The sequence below is a fragment of the Dendrobates tinctorius genome, unplaced genomic scaffold, assembly GCF_039654945.1.
Source record: "Dendrobates tinctorius isolate UK_male_01 unplaced genomic scaffold, ASM3965494v1 ptg000111l, whole genome shotgun sequence".
NCBI classification, from domain to species: domain Eukaryota; kingdom Metazoa; phylum Chordata; class Amphibia; order Anura; family Dendrobatidae; genus Dendrobates; species Dendrobates tinctorius.
The window spans coordinates 39,243,478-39,260,275 of NW_027361779.1; the positions used below are offsets into that span (position 1 = coordinate 39,243,478).

Here is a 16,798-nt window from a genome sequence, read left to right on the forward strand (position 1 = left end):
CAACTGAATAAGTATGTTCGAGTTCGTCACCTTCGCATGGAATCCCTCCGGTCAATCGTCGCGTCCATGGAGGAAGGAGAATATCTCGCCTCCATAGACATACAGGACGCATACCTGCATATACCGATTGCTTCGCCCATCAGAGATTTCTCAAACTCGCAATCAACCAAGACCATTACCAGTTTGTGGCCCTCCCGTTTGGTCTCGCCACGGCTCCCAGAACATTTACAAAGGACATGGCAGCTACCATGGACGTTCTGCACTCCAGAGGCATAGTAGTCGTTCCATACCTGGACGACCTCCTCATCAAGGCCCCCACCTTCAAGGACTGCGAGGTCAAAGTCTCAATCACGATCGACACTCTGAGTCGCCTGGGATGGTTAGTCAATTTACAGAAGTCCTCGACTACCCCAAGTCAGTCTCTGACCTTCCTGGGGATGCTATTTGACATCTCCAGGGGTCTGGTGATCCTCCCCAGGGACAAGGCACTGGCCCTCCGTTTGGGAGTTCACACTCTCCTCCGCGGTTTCCCCCGATCTCTCCGGTATGCCATGAGCGGACTGGGCAGGATGGCAGCGGCAATGGAGGCGGTACCATTTGCCCAGATTCACCTCAGACCCCATCCTCAAGTCCTGGGACAGGAATCTGTTCTCCCTCAAGAGAGAGTTCCGGTTATCAGCGAAAACCAGGAGGTTCCTGCACTGGTGGCTCCAGCCAACCTCGCTTGCAATGGGAAAATCCTTTTCTCTCCGGTCACTGAAAGGTTTTGACCACCGGCGCAAGCCTTTCAGGTTGGAGCGCGGTACACCTACATCACAGAGCGCAAGGCAAGTGGTCACCAATGGAAGTGACCATGCCCATCAACATCTTGGAAATTCGGGCCATCTTCCTGGCATTGAAAGCCTTCCATCACTTGCTAGCAGACTCTCAGAGTGCAGTCGGACAATGCCACGGCGGTGGCATACGTGAACCATCAAGGCGGCACCCGCAGCATCCAGGCGATGAACGAAGTAACACGTATCCTACACTGGGCGGAGGATGCGAGGTCGGTACTCTCTGCGGTCCACATTCTGGGTGTGGACAACTGGGAAGCCGACTATCTCAGCCGTCAAGGAATGGACTCGGGGGAGTGGTCTCTCCATCCCGAAGTTTTCCATCAGATCTGCCATCGTTGGGGGACCCCGGACGTGGTTCTGATGGCATCCCATCTCAATGCCAAAGTTCCCAATTTCATGGCCAGGACGCGCGATCCGCAGTCGCTCGGAGCAGATGCCCTGGTTCAGGACTGGACCCAGTTCCAGCTTCTGTACATTTTTCCACCCCTTCCCCTGATTTCCAGAGTCCTGAGGAAGATCAAACAAGAGGGTGTTCCCCACCATCCTATTCACTCCAGACTGGCCCAGGCGTACATGGTACGCCGACGTAGTGCAACTCACAGCAGACGCTCCCTGGCGTCTCCCCACACGTCCCGAACTTCTGTCACAAGGCCTGTTCTTCCACCAGAAATCAGGGGCTCTCAATCTGACGGCATGGCCATTGAGACCTGGTTTTTGACCCAAGCAGGTTTTTTCATCGGACGTTGTTAAAACCATGATCAGGGCTCGAAAGCCAACTTCAGCCAAAACTTACTATCGTACCTGGAAGGCTTTCTTCACATGGTGCGAATTTCGTGGGCACATCCCACTCCCCTATTCTCTTCCAAAGGTCCTCGGTTTCCTTCAGTCAGGCCTGGACGCCGGGCTATCCCTGGGCTCGCTTAAGAGCCAGGTGTCAGCGCTTTCAGTGCTCTTTCAGAGGCATTTTGCTAACAATCCGCAATTGAAGACTTTTCTCCAAGGGGTTTCTCGATTGGTTCCCCCCTACAAACATCCGTCGGAGACGTGGGACCTCAACCTGGTCTTGACAGCACTACAGTCACCTCCTTTTGAACCCCTAAAGGAGGTCTCACTCCGCTTTCTATCACAGGAAGTGGTTTTTCCTGGTGGCAATCACCTCGCTACGCAGGGTGTCCGAACTTTCAGCTCTTTCCTGCAGACAACCCTTCCTGGTTTTTCATCAGGACAAGGTGGTTCTCCGTACAGTGCCATCCTTCCTTCCGAAGGTTGTGTCCACCTTCCACCTCAATGAGAAAATCTCATTACCATCTCTTTGCCCGGTTCCCGTTCATAGAGTGGAGAAGGCTCTGCATACGCTAGACTTTGTCAGGGCATTGCGTATTTACGTGTCTAGGACTGCTCCCTTCCGGAAGTCTAATTCACTTTTCCTTCTTCCAGAAGGCGTTCGCAAGGGCCTACTGGCTTTCAACGCCACCCTTGCTAGGTGGATCAAGTCCACCATTCAAGAAGCTTACCGCCTTAACCAGGGCTGTGGAGTCGGAGTCGTGGAGTCGGAGTCGGTGCTCATTTTGGTGGAGTCGGAGTCGGAGTTGGAGTCGGTGTAAAATGGACCGACTCCGACTCCTAAAATATATAATAAATTGGGTACAGTAATTCAATGCAGGATGTGCTGAATATTTTTTCATAGGAGTTTGGGAAAGTTATGAAATGTCCTATAAATGGCTGTTATATTCCTGATCTAAGGCTACATTCACACACAGCGTTTTTCCTGTGTTTTTTGAGGATACGTTTTTCAGCTGCAAAAGCTGATCATCTTTTTAAAAAACTGCATCACCTGAAAGGTTTTTGAGCTCATAGATAATGTTTTCAATAGCAAAAGCAGATTAGAAATCTGCTCTATCTATCCATTTATCCATATCTGTCTATCCATATCGTATCTGTACCAAAAAGAATGAAAACCGGGTAGTACACCAATATATATTCTGTTCTATCTAAATATCTTGATTATTGGATCATAAAAATGATTAAATGTCTGAGGTTCACATTGTACTACAATAAATTTTTCACTTAAATATAAGCAATATGTGTGGGAGTCGGAGTCGGAGTTGGAGTCGGAGTCGGAGTCGGTGTAAGGGAAATTGAGGAGTCTGAGTCGGAGTCACAGGTTTGGCTTACCGACTCCACAGCCCTGGCCTTAACAATTCTGCTCTTCCGGCCGGTATCACGGCTCACTCTACGCGGGCGGTAGGGGCCTCTTGGGCCATTCAGCATCAAGCCTCGGCACATCAAGTGTGTAAGACAGCCACTTGGACTAGCCTGCACACATTTACAAAACACTACAGAGTGCATACCCAGTCCTCAGGGTATGCGAGCCTGGGTAGACGGGTCCTGCAGGCGGCAGTACCCCAAATTTAGGGAACTGTCAGTACAATATTCGTCCACTGCTTCCCACCCAGGGACTGCTTTGGGACGTCCCACGGTTCTGTGTCCCCCAATAAGGCGACAGAGTAAAGGAGATTTTTGTGTACTCACCGTAAAATCTCTTTCTCTTAGCCTTTAATTGGGGGACACAGCTCCCACCCTGTTGCCCTTGCGGGCTGTTGTTACGTTTGGGTTCTCATATTGTTTGAGCTGGGTTCTCATATTGTTTGAGCTCATTTATGGTAGCCTTCTTACAGGCATGGTTATGTTTCTGGTATATTCCTCCTAATGCTTTTGCACAAAACTGGAGAAGGCTGACGCCGTCCAGGGGTGTATACTGCAGAGGAGGAGCCAAAGTTAATCTTTTTCAGATTATGCATAGTGTCGCCTCCTAGTGGACAGCAGCATAACACCCACGGTTCTGTGTCCCCCAATTAAAGGCTAAGAGAAAGAGATTTTACGGTGAGTACACAAAAATCTCCTTTTTCATAGTCATGAAAATAAAGAAAACTCTTTGAATGAGAAGGTGTGTCCAAACTTTTGGTCTGTACTGGATGTATGTATGTACAGTATTCATTGTAGAGGTTCTATCTCTGGTAGGCATTAAACCTTAGGTAGCATTCACACAGGCAATGCAGTTTTGGTCCAAACACATAGAAATTTGATTGTTTTCCACAGATTGCACAGCACCAAAACAAGCTCAAACATAAATACGTAGGCTTGTCCAGGCACTAACTAAACAAAACAGACCCTAGATACTGCTTCACGGCTGAGCTAGCTCGAGCTCTGTCAACCAAAACAAGTATTGTCCATAGCAACCACTGCAGTTCTCTGCACACGGCCTGTGTAAACTCTTCTCAGAGTGGTATTCTGGCCTGTCTCTCTCCTCAACTCAGCCACATCCACTCTGGTCAGCTTCCTTGAACTGGTTTCCTTATGTGAACACCTAGCCTGTTTACATGCAGAGCTAATCAGTTCTACTAATCAAAGCCTGCAGAGCTAAGAATTAACTCTAGCCTTCCTGGTTTTACTACATACCCTCCCCTTGTGCCCAAAGCCGAGGGCTGGGCACCATCTGCCAACCCACTGTGTCTAAAGAGGTCTATTTTACCAAAACTGACTTTGAGAGAGGCTGTAGTCAGTTCTGTATTGTCTTCTCTGAGTCTACCTCCCAATGGGCCCAGAATTCTACAGGACTTTAAATTGACCTGAGCTTAAGACTCATGTTTTGAGACGAGTGTGACCAAGTAACTTCAAGAACCTGCCTCTATTTTTAGGTACCAATTCCGGCTTTCTTTGGGAAGGTGACAAATTTCCTGTTACTCTGACATCCAGAAGGTTGGCTTCAGACCGGGTGAATGAGCAAGGAGTTTCGAGGGGGTTGACATAATATGTGGAAAACGCCTGCCTTTTCCTTTGTTGGTGTACTTTATAGTTGACCTCTCCCACTTTTTCCACCACTTTCTAGAGCCCCTGACCCTGGGTAAGGAACTTGCACACCCCATGTGGATACTTAACACAAGTACCCGATCCCCAGACTTAAATTGTCTCTCTTTCTCAAGCTGACTGATTTGTATTCTGTGGACTTTTCCTCTTGGGCTTTGAAGAGGTTCTCTTTTAGCTGTCCCTTTACTCTGGTCCTATGACCCAACTGGTCAATATGGCAGGCCCCTTGCAAAAACTGATTATCGAATCCCGTCTCCTTGGAAACCCCTTTTTTAACACACATTTTCCAGAGTACCTTTTACTATTAAGTCCCTGAGCTAGGCTGTCCAGTAGTTGTCCTGGAACTCCTCCAGGTCAAGGATATTGGCTTTAGGAAATGCCTCATCCTCCTTTCTAGCCGGTGGAGTGAATAGAAATTCACCATTTGCATCATGTGACTGTTGCGATAGCTGACTCCTGGCGAGCTACTGGACTGCTGAGTGCTACAGCTTTACCCCATAAGTCCCAGAACAAAGGAAAATCTCAACTGATAACAATAGCATGCAAAAAGTCCTTCACCAATCCCACATGGTGGGACATGGAACTGCAGTCTGTGTATACGTCAGCCTGGACCATGGGATAGTTCTTGGTGTCTCCATGGATAAACTTGCCCCCATCCAATTCCCAGGGACTAGCACATGCCAAAGTGTGGCCCTTACCAGGGTCATCAAACTCCCTGAGTTCAGAAGTCCCATCACTTACACATCTTTCATAGTCATCTGGCATTCCTGAGACCCCTCTCCAGGATGAGGAACGGCACTGCAGGCAGGGTAGGCAAAGTAGGAGTAGCGGCGGCCTATGCTGCAGTCTATTGGGTCAAGGGACAAATGGCTGATATGTGACCCGAGATTCGACACCTCCAACAGGTGGAGGTACAAGATGTAATGTTTGAACCCGGCTCTTACCCCTCCTGGGTCTTTGTGCGCCACTTAGATGTGGACTTGAACTCCTTCTTTTGGGTATCCCAGAAATGTGACCTCATGCTCCCTTATTTGCTCAGGGAGCTTTCCATGATCAAGGCTCACACTGTCATCTGCATTCAGGGGATCTCCTTGGGCAACCCAGCGTTGCATGGCTTTCTGTAGTGAGTGGATAAATCGCTCCACTATAACTTTTTCCACTATCTGGGCCGGAGAGCAAGTCTTGGACTGTAGTCATTTTTACACTAGGTGTTACAGGTTGAACACCTGGGACCAGAGAGGTTTGTCCCTTTGATAGCACCAGAGGTGCACCCATTGTGCTCGGACTGGCAGGGTGACTCCCAAATGTGCCTTGATCTACGCCTTCCGCTTGTTGTATGCCTTAGCGTTCTTCAGGGCAAGGTCGTAGTACACTTCTGTGGTTTCCCAGTAAGGTTTGGAGCTAGGACCTCTGCCAATTGCTCTTGCGGCAGTTTCTCTCTGTCTGCCACCCTTTTGAATACAGTCAGGAAATCCTTGAGGTTATCCTCCAGAGTTCTCTTCTGTAAGGCCTCCCAGTCTTTATCTCTCTATCCCTATTTTACTCTACCGTTCTCTTGCCCGAGCTCTCTCTATCCCTCTCTTGCCCGCTCTCTATCTCTCTTTCTCTTGCCCGCTCTCCCTCTGTTGCCCTTTCTCCATCGGAGTTTCCACTCTCTTTGATATTTGTTGTATTTTAGATATATATGCGGTGTCTTGTGAATACAGTTTTTAGTCATTTTTGATCTTTTTGTCTACTGACACTTTTTTGTATACTTTTTTTATAGAATATTTTCACATCATGCTTAGCAGCTCTTGGATTGAGGTAAGACAAATTTGGAAGATGCCAGTAGTACATCCGACTTAAAGGAAGTCTGTCAAAAAATGACTGTTCAAACCAAACTTAGGTTGCTCACTCTCCTCTTCTTTGATTGACAGGTCTGGCCTTAAGTGAGCCAAAAAAGCGTTGGGATGTATGGAAATTAAGTAGGTGGAAAGGCATTAAACTATTTGCTCATGGCAATGGTGTGCGCTGAACACCTATTCTTGGTTAGAACAGTCATTTTGTACTGACAGAACTCTTTTTAAAGGGAATCTGTAAACAAGTTTTTACTACCCCACTTGAGAGCAGGGTAAAGAAAGAGCAGTGACCCTGATTCCTGTGATGTCACCTACTGTCAGTTTTTATTAAAATTACTGCTTAATCTGCTGCAGATCTACCAGTTTCCTGAAAGTTGAGCTCTACATAACCCTGCCCACACCTCTGATTGGCAGCTTTGCCCATGTACAATGGGCACTGAAAGCTGCTAATCACTGTTGGGGGCGGGGTTAGATAGAAGTCAGGCTTGACTACTTGGCAGTAGATTTACTAGTTCTCTCATGATAAGCTCACTGTTTCATCAGCTGGATGTTATCAAAACTGCAGCAAACATCCTAATAAGGCTAGTTTCACACTAGCATTTATTTCCTGCAGTGCACGGCGCCGCTAAGCCCCGCCCCCTGCCGGCTCTCTGCCCGCGCCATCCGGTCATCGCCGCCTACTAACGCACATGGGCGCTTGCGATCTGCGCACCCTATCTTTAGCATAGGGTGCGCAGATCCTGCGCTGGCCGTGCGCTAGCAGGATTTTGCCGTGCGCTGGAATTTTAATATGCATTGGCACAATAAAATGGATTTTTAATTTTTCATTTCTGGCGCTGGAATTTCTCCTGTTTCTTTTTCACTGTTGATTGACTGCCTGGTCAAGTCCATTTTATTGTGCCAATGCATATTAAAATTCCAGCAGGTACAGCATACTAGTCGGATGACTGCAGAACAACGCGTTTCGACGCCTCAGGTCTTAATCATGTTCTGACATTAAATGTAACAAACTTCCTTTTATTGGATTCTCCCACCTGCAAAAATCAGAAACACATATGTGGACTGCTCCAAAGCAGCTCCCGATATGGAATTTTAATAAGCATTGGCACAATAAAATGGATTTTTAATTTTTCATTTCTGGCGCTGGAATTTCTCTTTTCTTTTTCTATGCTAAAGATAGGGTGCGCAGATCGCAAGCGCCCATGTGCGCTAGTAGGCGGCGATGACCGGATGGGGCGGGCAGGGAGCCGGCCTGGGGCGGGGCTTAGCGGCGCCGTGCGCTGCAGGAAATAAACGCTAGTGTGAAACTAGCCTAAGTGACACATCGCTGGAATCAGGATCTCTGCTTCTACATTATGCTGCTCTCAGATTAGGGTTAGGTGGCAAAAACCTGATGACATATTCCCTTTTAAGTGAACCTGTCACTAGAACAACCATGCCCATATAATGTGACCACAGTGTCAAGTTCAAGCATTAGTTACAATTCTCCATACAACTTTGTGAGAAATAGGAAAATCTGTTTTCAGTGAAGGCAGATTTTTACCCTTGAAGTGAGAATTTTGTTGAATAATGATCAGTCCAGATAGAGAAAGAAGCAGATTTCTCTAGTAAGATATATTACAAAGTTGCTTATTTTCATGTGTACTATTGATTTATAAAATAATAATTAAAACGACGGTTGGTTTGAAGTTTTAGCAATCAGTATACAGTTGCATGTTCGGGCTTAGCAAGAGCCATTTCAAATGGATTTAATGAATATGGTGGGTGCCAAGGCTTACAGCTTTTTATTAGTGTCGCCCGAAGTAATTGCTCCATAGGGCATGGCTTGGGGCGTAGAACTGGACATCTGGATGACTGAAGGTCTTTGTATCCTGCAGGCGAGATGCTGTTCTGCTTTAGAAATACCTGTTCACTCAGAAGTCTTACAAGCCATTCTTGATTATATCTACACAGACGAGGCTCCCGCTGTGAAAGGTAGGTTTAGATCAGAGGAGGGTTTCTTGTCCTCGATGAAGGACAAACTTTGGGAAGGGAAAAGCAAATGCCCTTTTACATGAAACGATGACTGACCAAATTGTTCGTTACTGACCACGGTGCAATGTAGACAGGGCAGCTGATCAATAAGCAAATGCAGCTTGTCTGTTGCCGAAAGAAGAAATAATCCGTCAGCAGCACATCTCACCATGTAAACAGGGTGCTCCTGAAAATATGCAAAATGTTTGAGGAATTTGTTCCTCTCTATGCAGTATCCTTTGACTCGTGTAAAAGGTCCTTTAATTGAATGCCAATCAGTTTGTTATATTGGTGAATGATGCTTGTTTTGTGCAGAGGTCTGTGTAAAGACTCCTAAAAGAAAAGGTATGAACCCCAGCCCACCCTGGTCGACGTAGCCAGCAATCATCGGCTCTGTTGAAAATACGCTCCATGGTAACTAACAATGAGATTGAAGTTAGAGATATCCTTCCGTGTTTTGAAAGAAAAAAATGCAATAACTTTATTTGTAGACTTGAATAAAAGAGGACATTCCCAGTACTATAAAAGTATGTGACTGCTTTTCCTATGCGTTTCCAACTGAAATTCAGTCCTTGCCCAAGAGTAAATACTGAGCCTCAGTTCCAAACGCGTAGCAAAGTTCCCACATTCTTTTTTATAGTACTGGGAAATATCCTCTCTTATTCAAGTCTACAAATAAAGTTGGTATTTTTTATTTTTTTTAAACGGATGGATATCTATAACTTCATTCACATTGTTATGTAGCAGGAGTGGATTTTCAACTTAGCCGAGGGTTGCTGGCTGAGCTTCACTTCGAAACGCATAGGAAAGCTCTCACATTCTTTTTATAATACTGGAAATGTCCTCTTTTATTCAAGTCTATAAATAAAGTTATTGCGGTTTTTTTTATCCAAAAAAAGTCTCTATACTTCTACCTTCAGTCTAGTTGGACCCTTAGGCTGGGTTCACACGTAGCGGAACTCTCTCGGAGATTACCGCGAGAGTTCCGGAATTCCATTCCGCAGGAAAATCGCATTTTAAATTCCCGCGATTTTCCTGCGGAAAAACTAGCATTTTACAAGCGTAATTAGCTTGCAGAATTGCTAGCGTTTTCCAAGCGATCTGGAGCATCGCTTGTAGAACTGATTGACAGGTTGGTCACCTTCGTCAAACATAGTGTTTGACTAGTGTGACCAACTTTTTACTATTGAGGCCGCCTATGCGGCATCAATAGTAAAAGATAGAATTTAAATAATAATAACAAAAAAATATATTGTTATTCTCACCTTCCGACGTCCCGCGCAGCCTTCCTGCCTCTCTCCACGCTCCGGTCCCAGTAATCCCTTGCGACAATTACCGCGATAACGTCCGTTCTCGCGGGATCGCGACGTCTAGCGGTCATTCGCGATGACCGCAAGACTTCGCGATCCCACGAGAACGGACGTCATCGCTCGCAAAGGCTTACTGGCCCCGGGAGCGTGGAGAGAGGCGGGAAGGCTGCGTGGGACGTCGAAAGGTGAGAATAACAATATTTTTTATTTTAAATTCTATTTTTTACAGGGATATGGTACCCAAAGCCCGGAGGACAGTCTCCTCTCCTCCGGGCCGTGGGTACCATCCGCAATTGTTCTGCTTACTTTTCGCACGGTGTGCACAGCCACATGCAGAAAGTAAGCGGAACAATGCATTCCTATGGGTGCGGGATCGCTGCGATTCCACTAAATTAATGAGCATGCTGCGTTTTTTACCGCAAAGCGATTCCGCCGCGGTAAAAACCGCAGCATTAGCACAGCATTGCGGAATCCCATAGGAATGCATGGGATGCTTATTTTTCGCGTTTTCGTGGCAAAATCGCGTGGTTAAAGCCGCCGCGGAAACGCGAAAAAAACGCCACGTGTGAACTCAGCCTTAGGGTACATTCTCACATTCATCAATTGCTTCAGGTTTGACTCTGCGTATTTATACACTCTCCAACCCGCAGCAGACAGATGTTACAGTATAGAGGATGGGATCCCATAAAACCCCATGTCCACTATGCGTCTGCAGACGCCTGCGGATCATTTGCAGAAACTGAACACTGTAAATCCCCATGGTTCAGCGAACACACGCAGATTTACCTGCGTCCAATAGAAGGCAGCGCTTTGAACGCAGCGAAAATATGCTGTGTCCAAATTGCTTCTACATCCGGAACGTGGGCACTTTGTCACCGAGACATCTATCTGAGGCTATGTGAAGAGCGTGGAGACATCTGCTTACCATTGGATCTCCCTTGTACTATTGTTGGCAACCCATAAACTGTGAATACTGTTTTTTTCCCTTGTGGTGTGAAAAGGATTATGATTCAGATTTTCTAATATGTCGTCAAATATTTTTGTGCAATAGTAACTTTTTCTAGTGGTTGGAAAAAAACCATTGTGTGATTTCAATGTTTGTGATGGTAACTGCCAGGATATTTGGTACTTGATAATGGCTTGTCCTCATGCCCCCAGATCTCCTGGCTATCAATGACTACAATGTAAGTAGTTTTGGCTGAGATTGTGACTTTCTTCTCATGAATACTGGCTGACATGCACCATGAAGATCAATCAATAAGCCCATCATGATCTCATTTCTAAAGTGATCATGCGTTCAAATGTAAAATTCTCATGTTAAAACATTTTTTTCCCCCCTCAGAGTCGGCAAATGTGGAATTTATTTGTAATGTCCTGGTGATGGCAGATCAATTACTCATTGTCCGATTAAAGGAGATATGTGAAGTCACCCTTACCGAAAGACGTGAGTAGGCGAGAGAGGATTTCTGAGAATGTGTTATGTGCGCAATTGTGTGTTGTTTTTTTTTTATCAAAGAACAGTTACTGAAATGGAAAGTTGTGTATATACATGATGACATAAAGGCTCCCTGACATCTGTGATCCATTACAACATAAGTCAGAAGACGTTTCCTTAACCTGAAATCTTATTTCTATCTAGCATAAATTACCCCTTAGGGTAAGACAATATGGCACAGCCAAAATATTCACCTGGTGGCCACGGGTCACAACAGATGAGCGAGGTTTCGGCTGTGCGGATAGCATGTGTGCTCAGGGGTGGGGAACTTTTTTCTCAAGGGCCTTTTGGATATTTATAGCCTCATTCACGGGCCATACAAAACTATCAACTTAAAGAGGTTGTCTGCTAATTTTAACATTGATGGCTTATCCTTGGGATAGGTCATTAATATCTGATCGACGGGGGTTCGACACCCGGCATCGCCGCTGACCAGCCATTCTTGATGCTGGTGGCAGCCGGAAGTGATCGCTTACAGAGCTGCACAGAGCACCTCTGCCTACTGGTTACAACCGGTTACGGCACATCCACCCTCTATAGGATGCAGATGTGCTGTACCCGGCCTCGGCCACTATTCTGTCAACTGCCTTTTTAACTAACTAACTCATCCCTAATGTGATAGCTGGAATGTAAATGGTATTGATAATGTTGCTACTCACAACTGCTTTTCCAGGTTTGAACAACTTTCAGTCCATGTGCTGTCTGTATCCTAAACAGAACGCACATGAATAGTCTGTGAACCCATATTTTTCAATGCATAGGAAACTTTGTTAGGCCATGTATTTCTGTTTAATTATTTATTTTTTTCAGATTGTGGATGTATAGTATGAATGTGAAAAACAGATAACAAACTGAAGAAAAAACATCAGATTTGTCTTCTGGTTAAAAATGGCCAATTTTTCATAACCTCGGGTGCTCTAAAACATCGAACAACTTCTAATAGGATGTTTATTTCATTTTCTGCACAAGGCTTTAGCCCTTTTCCTACCTATCTATTTTATCCACTTTTAACAAACAAAAATGAGACCATTTTGGAAAATGCCACCAGGCAGCCAGTCTTGGGCGCCGTTTGCATCAAAGTGTAAGCTTTTGGAAGAATTGCATAAAATTGAATGCTTGTAACTAAAACTCTGATCCAAACAGAGCCTGAGATGCACAAAACCTTGTAAAGTTAAAAATTCGAGATTTGCATAGTTCATACATGCCACTCGTGCCAGGAGCTGTGGAGTCTGAGTCATGGAGTCTATATCCATTTTGGTGGAATCGGAGTCGGTATATAGTGAACTGACTCCGACTCCTAAAATATAGAATACATAGGGTACAGTATGTTCAGTGCAGGATGTGCTGTAAATGTTTTCATAAGAATTTGGGAAAGTTATGAAATGACCTATAGGTGTCTTTTCTGTTCCGGATCTAAGGATCTCAGCTTTTAGTTGATATGAATCTATGCTGCACTTTATGTCCATGCTCAGTAGTGACCAGTGCTGGGGAGCCGTAGTGGAGATGAATCTGTGCAGCACTTTATGTACATGCTCAGTAGTGACCAGTGCTGTGGAGTCGGAGGTGAGATGAATCTGTGCCGCACTTTATGTACATGCTCAGTAGTGACCAGTGCTGTGGAGTCGGAGGTGAGATGAATCTGTGCCGCACTTTATGTCCATGCTCAGTAGTGACCAGTGCTGAGGGGTCGGGGGTGAGATGAATCTGTGCAGCACTTTATGTACATGCTCAGTAGTGACCAGTGCTGTGGAGTTGGAGGTGAGATGAATTTGTGCCGCACTTTATGTACATGCTCAGTAGTGACCAGTGCTGTGGAGTCGGAGGTGAGATGAATCTGTGCCGCACTTTATGTACATGCTCAGTAGTGACCAGTGCTGTGGAGTCGGAGGTGAGATGAATCTGTGCCGCACTTTATGTCCATGCTCAGTAGTGACCAGTGCTGAGGGGTCGGGGGTGAGATGAATCTGTGCTGCACTTTATGTCCATGCTCAGTAGTGACCAGTGCTGTGGGGTCGTAGTTGAGATGAATCTGTGCTGCACTTTATGTACATGCTCAGTAGAGAGGCAGTGCTGTGGGGTCGGAGGAGAGATGAATCTGTGTTGCACTTTATGTACATGCTCAGTAGTCACCAGTGCTGTGAGTTCGGAGGTGAGATCTGTGCTGCACTTTATGTCCATTCTCAGTAGTGACCAGTGCTGTGGAGTCGTAATGGAGATTAATCTGTGCTGCACTTTATGTCCATGCTCAGTAGTGACCAGTGCTGTGGAGTCGTAATGGAGATGAATCTGTGCTGCACTTTATGTACATGCTCAGTAGTGACCAGTGCTGTGGGGTCGGGGGTGAGATGAATCTGTGCTGCACTTTATGTACATGCTCAGTAGTGACTAGTGCTGTGGAGTCGGAGGTGAGATGAATCTGTGGTGCACTTTATGTACATGCTCAGTAGTGACCAGTGCTGTGGGGGTCGGAGGTGAGATGAATCTGTGCTGCACTTTATGTACATGCTCAGTAGTGAGGCAGTGCTGTGGAGTCGTAGTGGAGATGAATCTGTGCTACACTTTATGTACATGCTCAGTAGTGAGGCAGTGCTGTGGGGTCGGAGGAGAGATGAATCTGTGCTGCACTTTATGTACATGCTCAGTAGTGACAAGTGCTGTGGAGTCGTAGTTGAGATGAATCTGTGCTGCACTTTGTGTACAGGCTCAGTAGTGACCAGTGCTGTGGGGTCGGGGGTAAGATGAATCTGTGCTGCACTTTGTGTACATGCTCAGTAGTGACTAGTGCTGTGGGGTCAGAGCCGTTGTTATGATATATCCTATAAATGTCTGTTCTGTTCGTGATCTAATGATCTCGGCTTTTAGTTGAGATGAATCTGTGCTGTACTTTATGTACATGCTCAGTAGTGAAGCACAAATGAGGAAGTCAGAAGTCAGGGTAATTGAGGAGTCAGGTTTGGCTTACCGACTCCACAGGCCTGCTTGTGCCAATGTCCACTTGCACATATCGCATACTTGAAAATCTCTGTTATCTAAACACAATGTACACCCATGTTATCAAGTGGCCAAATTAGCTTCAAGGGTAGATCAGTTGCCACTGCTCACTTTTTTTACTCCTTTAATAGAAAATACCCCTCTCATGAGAAGAGTGATGTTCCTTCCACCTGGTGTTAATGGAGGCTTGTCCATGGAAAGTGGTGACAGGAACAGGTTGTGATTTTTTTTTTTTCTTCTGCTGCTGTCTACTCCTAAGTAGTCCCTCCGACTTCTCCCTTAACCCCTTCTCACAAATGCTGATTTCCTCCAATTAGGTCTACAGTTACATCTGATGAATGGAATGGGCAATAGTGCTATCCTCATCAGGAGCCAACTGTTGCACACAGCCAGACACCTGTTGCAACTGCTGAGACTGGGCATCTCTCATATGCTACTGTCACTAGTGAGAAATCTGACAGGGAAATCACTCCCATTGTCAGCCAACCTGCACACCCTTGCAGCTCAATCGCGGGGTGACAGTGGTTGCTATGAGAGGCTTCACAATGGCCTTTTTGTCTACCATATCGCCAGGAGTGGTGCCTGACAATGGAGATAATGCACTGTAGTACATTTAGTCATGGCCGAAAGTGCTGCCCCACTTGAAATTGTTCCAGAAACTGAAGTATTTCTCCCAGAAAATTATTGCAATTTAAATGTTTCGTTATACGTTTGTTTATTTCCTTTGTGTGTATTGCAACAACACAAAAAGCAGAGGAAAAAAAAAGACAAATTGGACATACTGTAATTTCACACACAACCTCAAAAATTGGTCAGGACAAAATTGTTGGCACCCTCAGCTTAATATTCAACTGCACTCCCTTGGGATTAAATCAGTCACTTCCTATAACCATCAACAAGTTTCTTACACCTCTCAACTGGAATTCTGGACCATTCTTCTGTTGTAAAATGCTCGAGGTTCCTCATATTTGTAGGGTGCCTTCTCCCAACAGCAATTTTAAGATCTCTCTTCAATGGGATTTAGATCTGGACTCATTGCTGGCCACTCCAGAACTCTCCAGCACTTTGTATCCATCCGTTTCTTTTTTGCTTCTTGAAGTATGTTTCAGTCGTTGTCCTGCTGGAAGACCCATGACCTAGGAGGCAAACCCATTTTTCTGTCACTTGACACTACATTGTGACCCAAAATCCTTTCGTAATATTCAGATTTCATGATGCCTTGCACACAGTCAAAGCACCATGTTCTAGAGGCAGCAAAACAACCCCAAAACAACTTTGAACCGCCACAATATTTGACTGTTGGTACTGTGTTATTTTCTTTGAAGGCCTTATTTCATTTTAGGTAATCAGTAGAATGATATGCCAAAAACCTATATCTCAGTCTCATCTCTCCACAAGACGCTTTCCCAGAAGGATTTTGGCTTACTCACGTACATTTTGGCAAACTGCAGTCTAGCTTTTTTGTGTGTCTTTGTCAGCAGTTCGGTCCTCCTGCCATAGAGTTTCATTTAATTCAGCTGTCGATGGATTGTTCGCGCTGACACTGATGCACCCTGAGCCTGCGGGACAGCTTGAACTTCTTTGGAACTTGATTGGGGCTGCTTATCAACCATCCTCACTATCCTGTGTTCCAACCTTTCATCATTTTTTTTCTCTGCTGCCCATGTCCAAGGAGATTAGTTATAGTGTTTCTTCATTCCGTGGACAAAAGAACATCAAAATCTCTGGAGATGGACTTGAGATTATAGATATTTTTCACCAATTTTGGTTCTCAGGTCCTCAGACAGTTCTCTTCTTCTCTTTCTGTTCTCCATGCTTAGTGTTGCACACACACACAATGCAAAAACTAAGTCAATTTCTCCCCTTTTTATCTGGTTTCAGGTGTGATTTTCATATTGCCCACACCTGTTACTTGCCACAGATGAGATTGAAGGAGCAGCACATGCTTCAAACAAAGTTGTTTTCCCCCCTATTTTGGATAGGTGCTAACAATTTTGCATTGCCTCTTTTTGTGTGAAATTCTGTCCAATTTGCCTTTTTATGTTTTCTTTTTTTTCTGTGCCAAAACTTTCGGCCTTGATTTGTATGTACTACAATGTATTACACTGTGTTACAAAGGTTTTGTCCCTCAGACAATTTTGAGTGTTCCTGATAGATTTTTTCATGCTGATTTCAGAAATGACTTCAGATTTTTCCTATCACGTACGGTTTTTGAGAAATGATGCAAAACATTATAATATTCTGTTATAATTCTAAAAACTCATATATGAACTTTTCTGAAACGGTATATTCTGAATTTTCCACTGAAAGAACATAAATCGCTGATCTACAAATATGCAAGCACTTATTATGCGAATTCCACGCAGGCGCAGTCAATCATTCGGCTGACCGTGTACGGAGCATACCACATCTCCTGGGCAGGGGAGGAATCAAAAGACCATACTGACA

General features: G+C 45.2%; 1 protein-coding gene across 3 annotated transcripts in view; it reads left to right on the forward strand.

Moving 5' to 3' along the window:
• Nucleotides 1-16,798, forward strand: part of IBTK (inhibitor of Bruton tyrosine kinase) — a 125,962-nt gene that overhangs the window by 39,799 nt on the left and 69,365 nt on the right. For all 3 annotated transcript variants that reach the window (XM_073589680.1, XM_073589678.1, XM_073589679.1), the window contains exons 15-17: nucleotides 6,469-6,506; nucleotides 8,419-8,515; nucleotides 11,207-11,308. In XM_073589680.1, coding sequence (XP_073445781.1) covers nucleotides 6,469-6,506; nucleotides 8,419-8,515; nucleotides 11,207-11,308 — 237 coding nt within the window. The remainder of the gene's footprint in view (nucleotides 1-6,468; nucleotides 6,507-8,418; nucleotides 8,516-11,206; nucleotides 11,309-16,798) is intronic.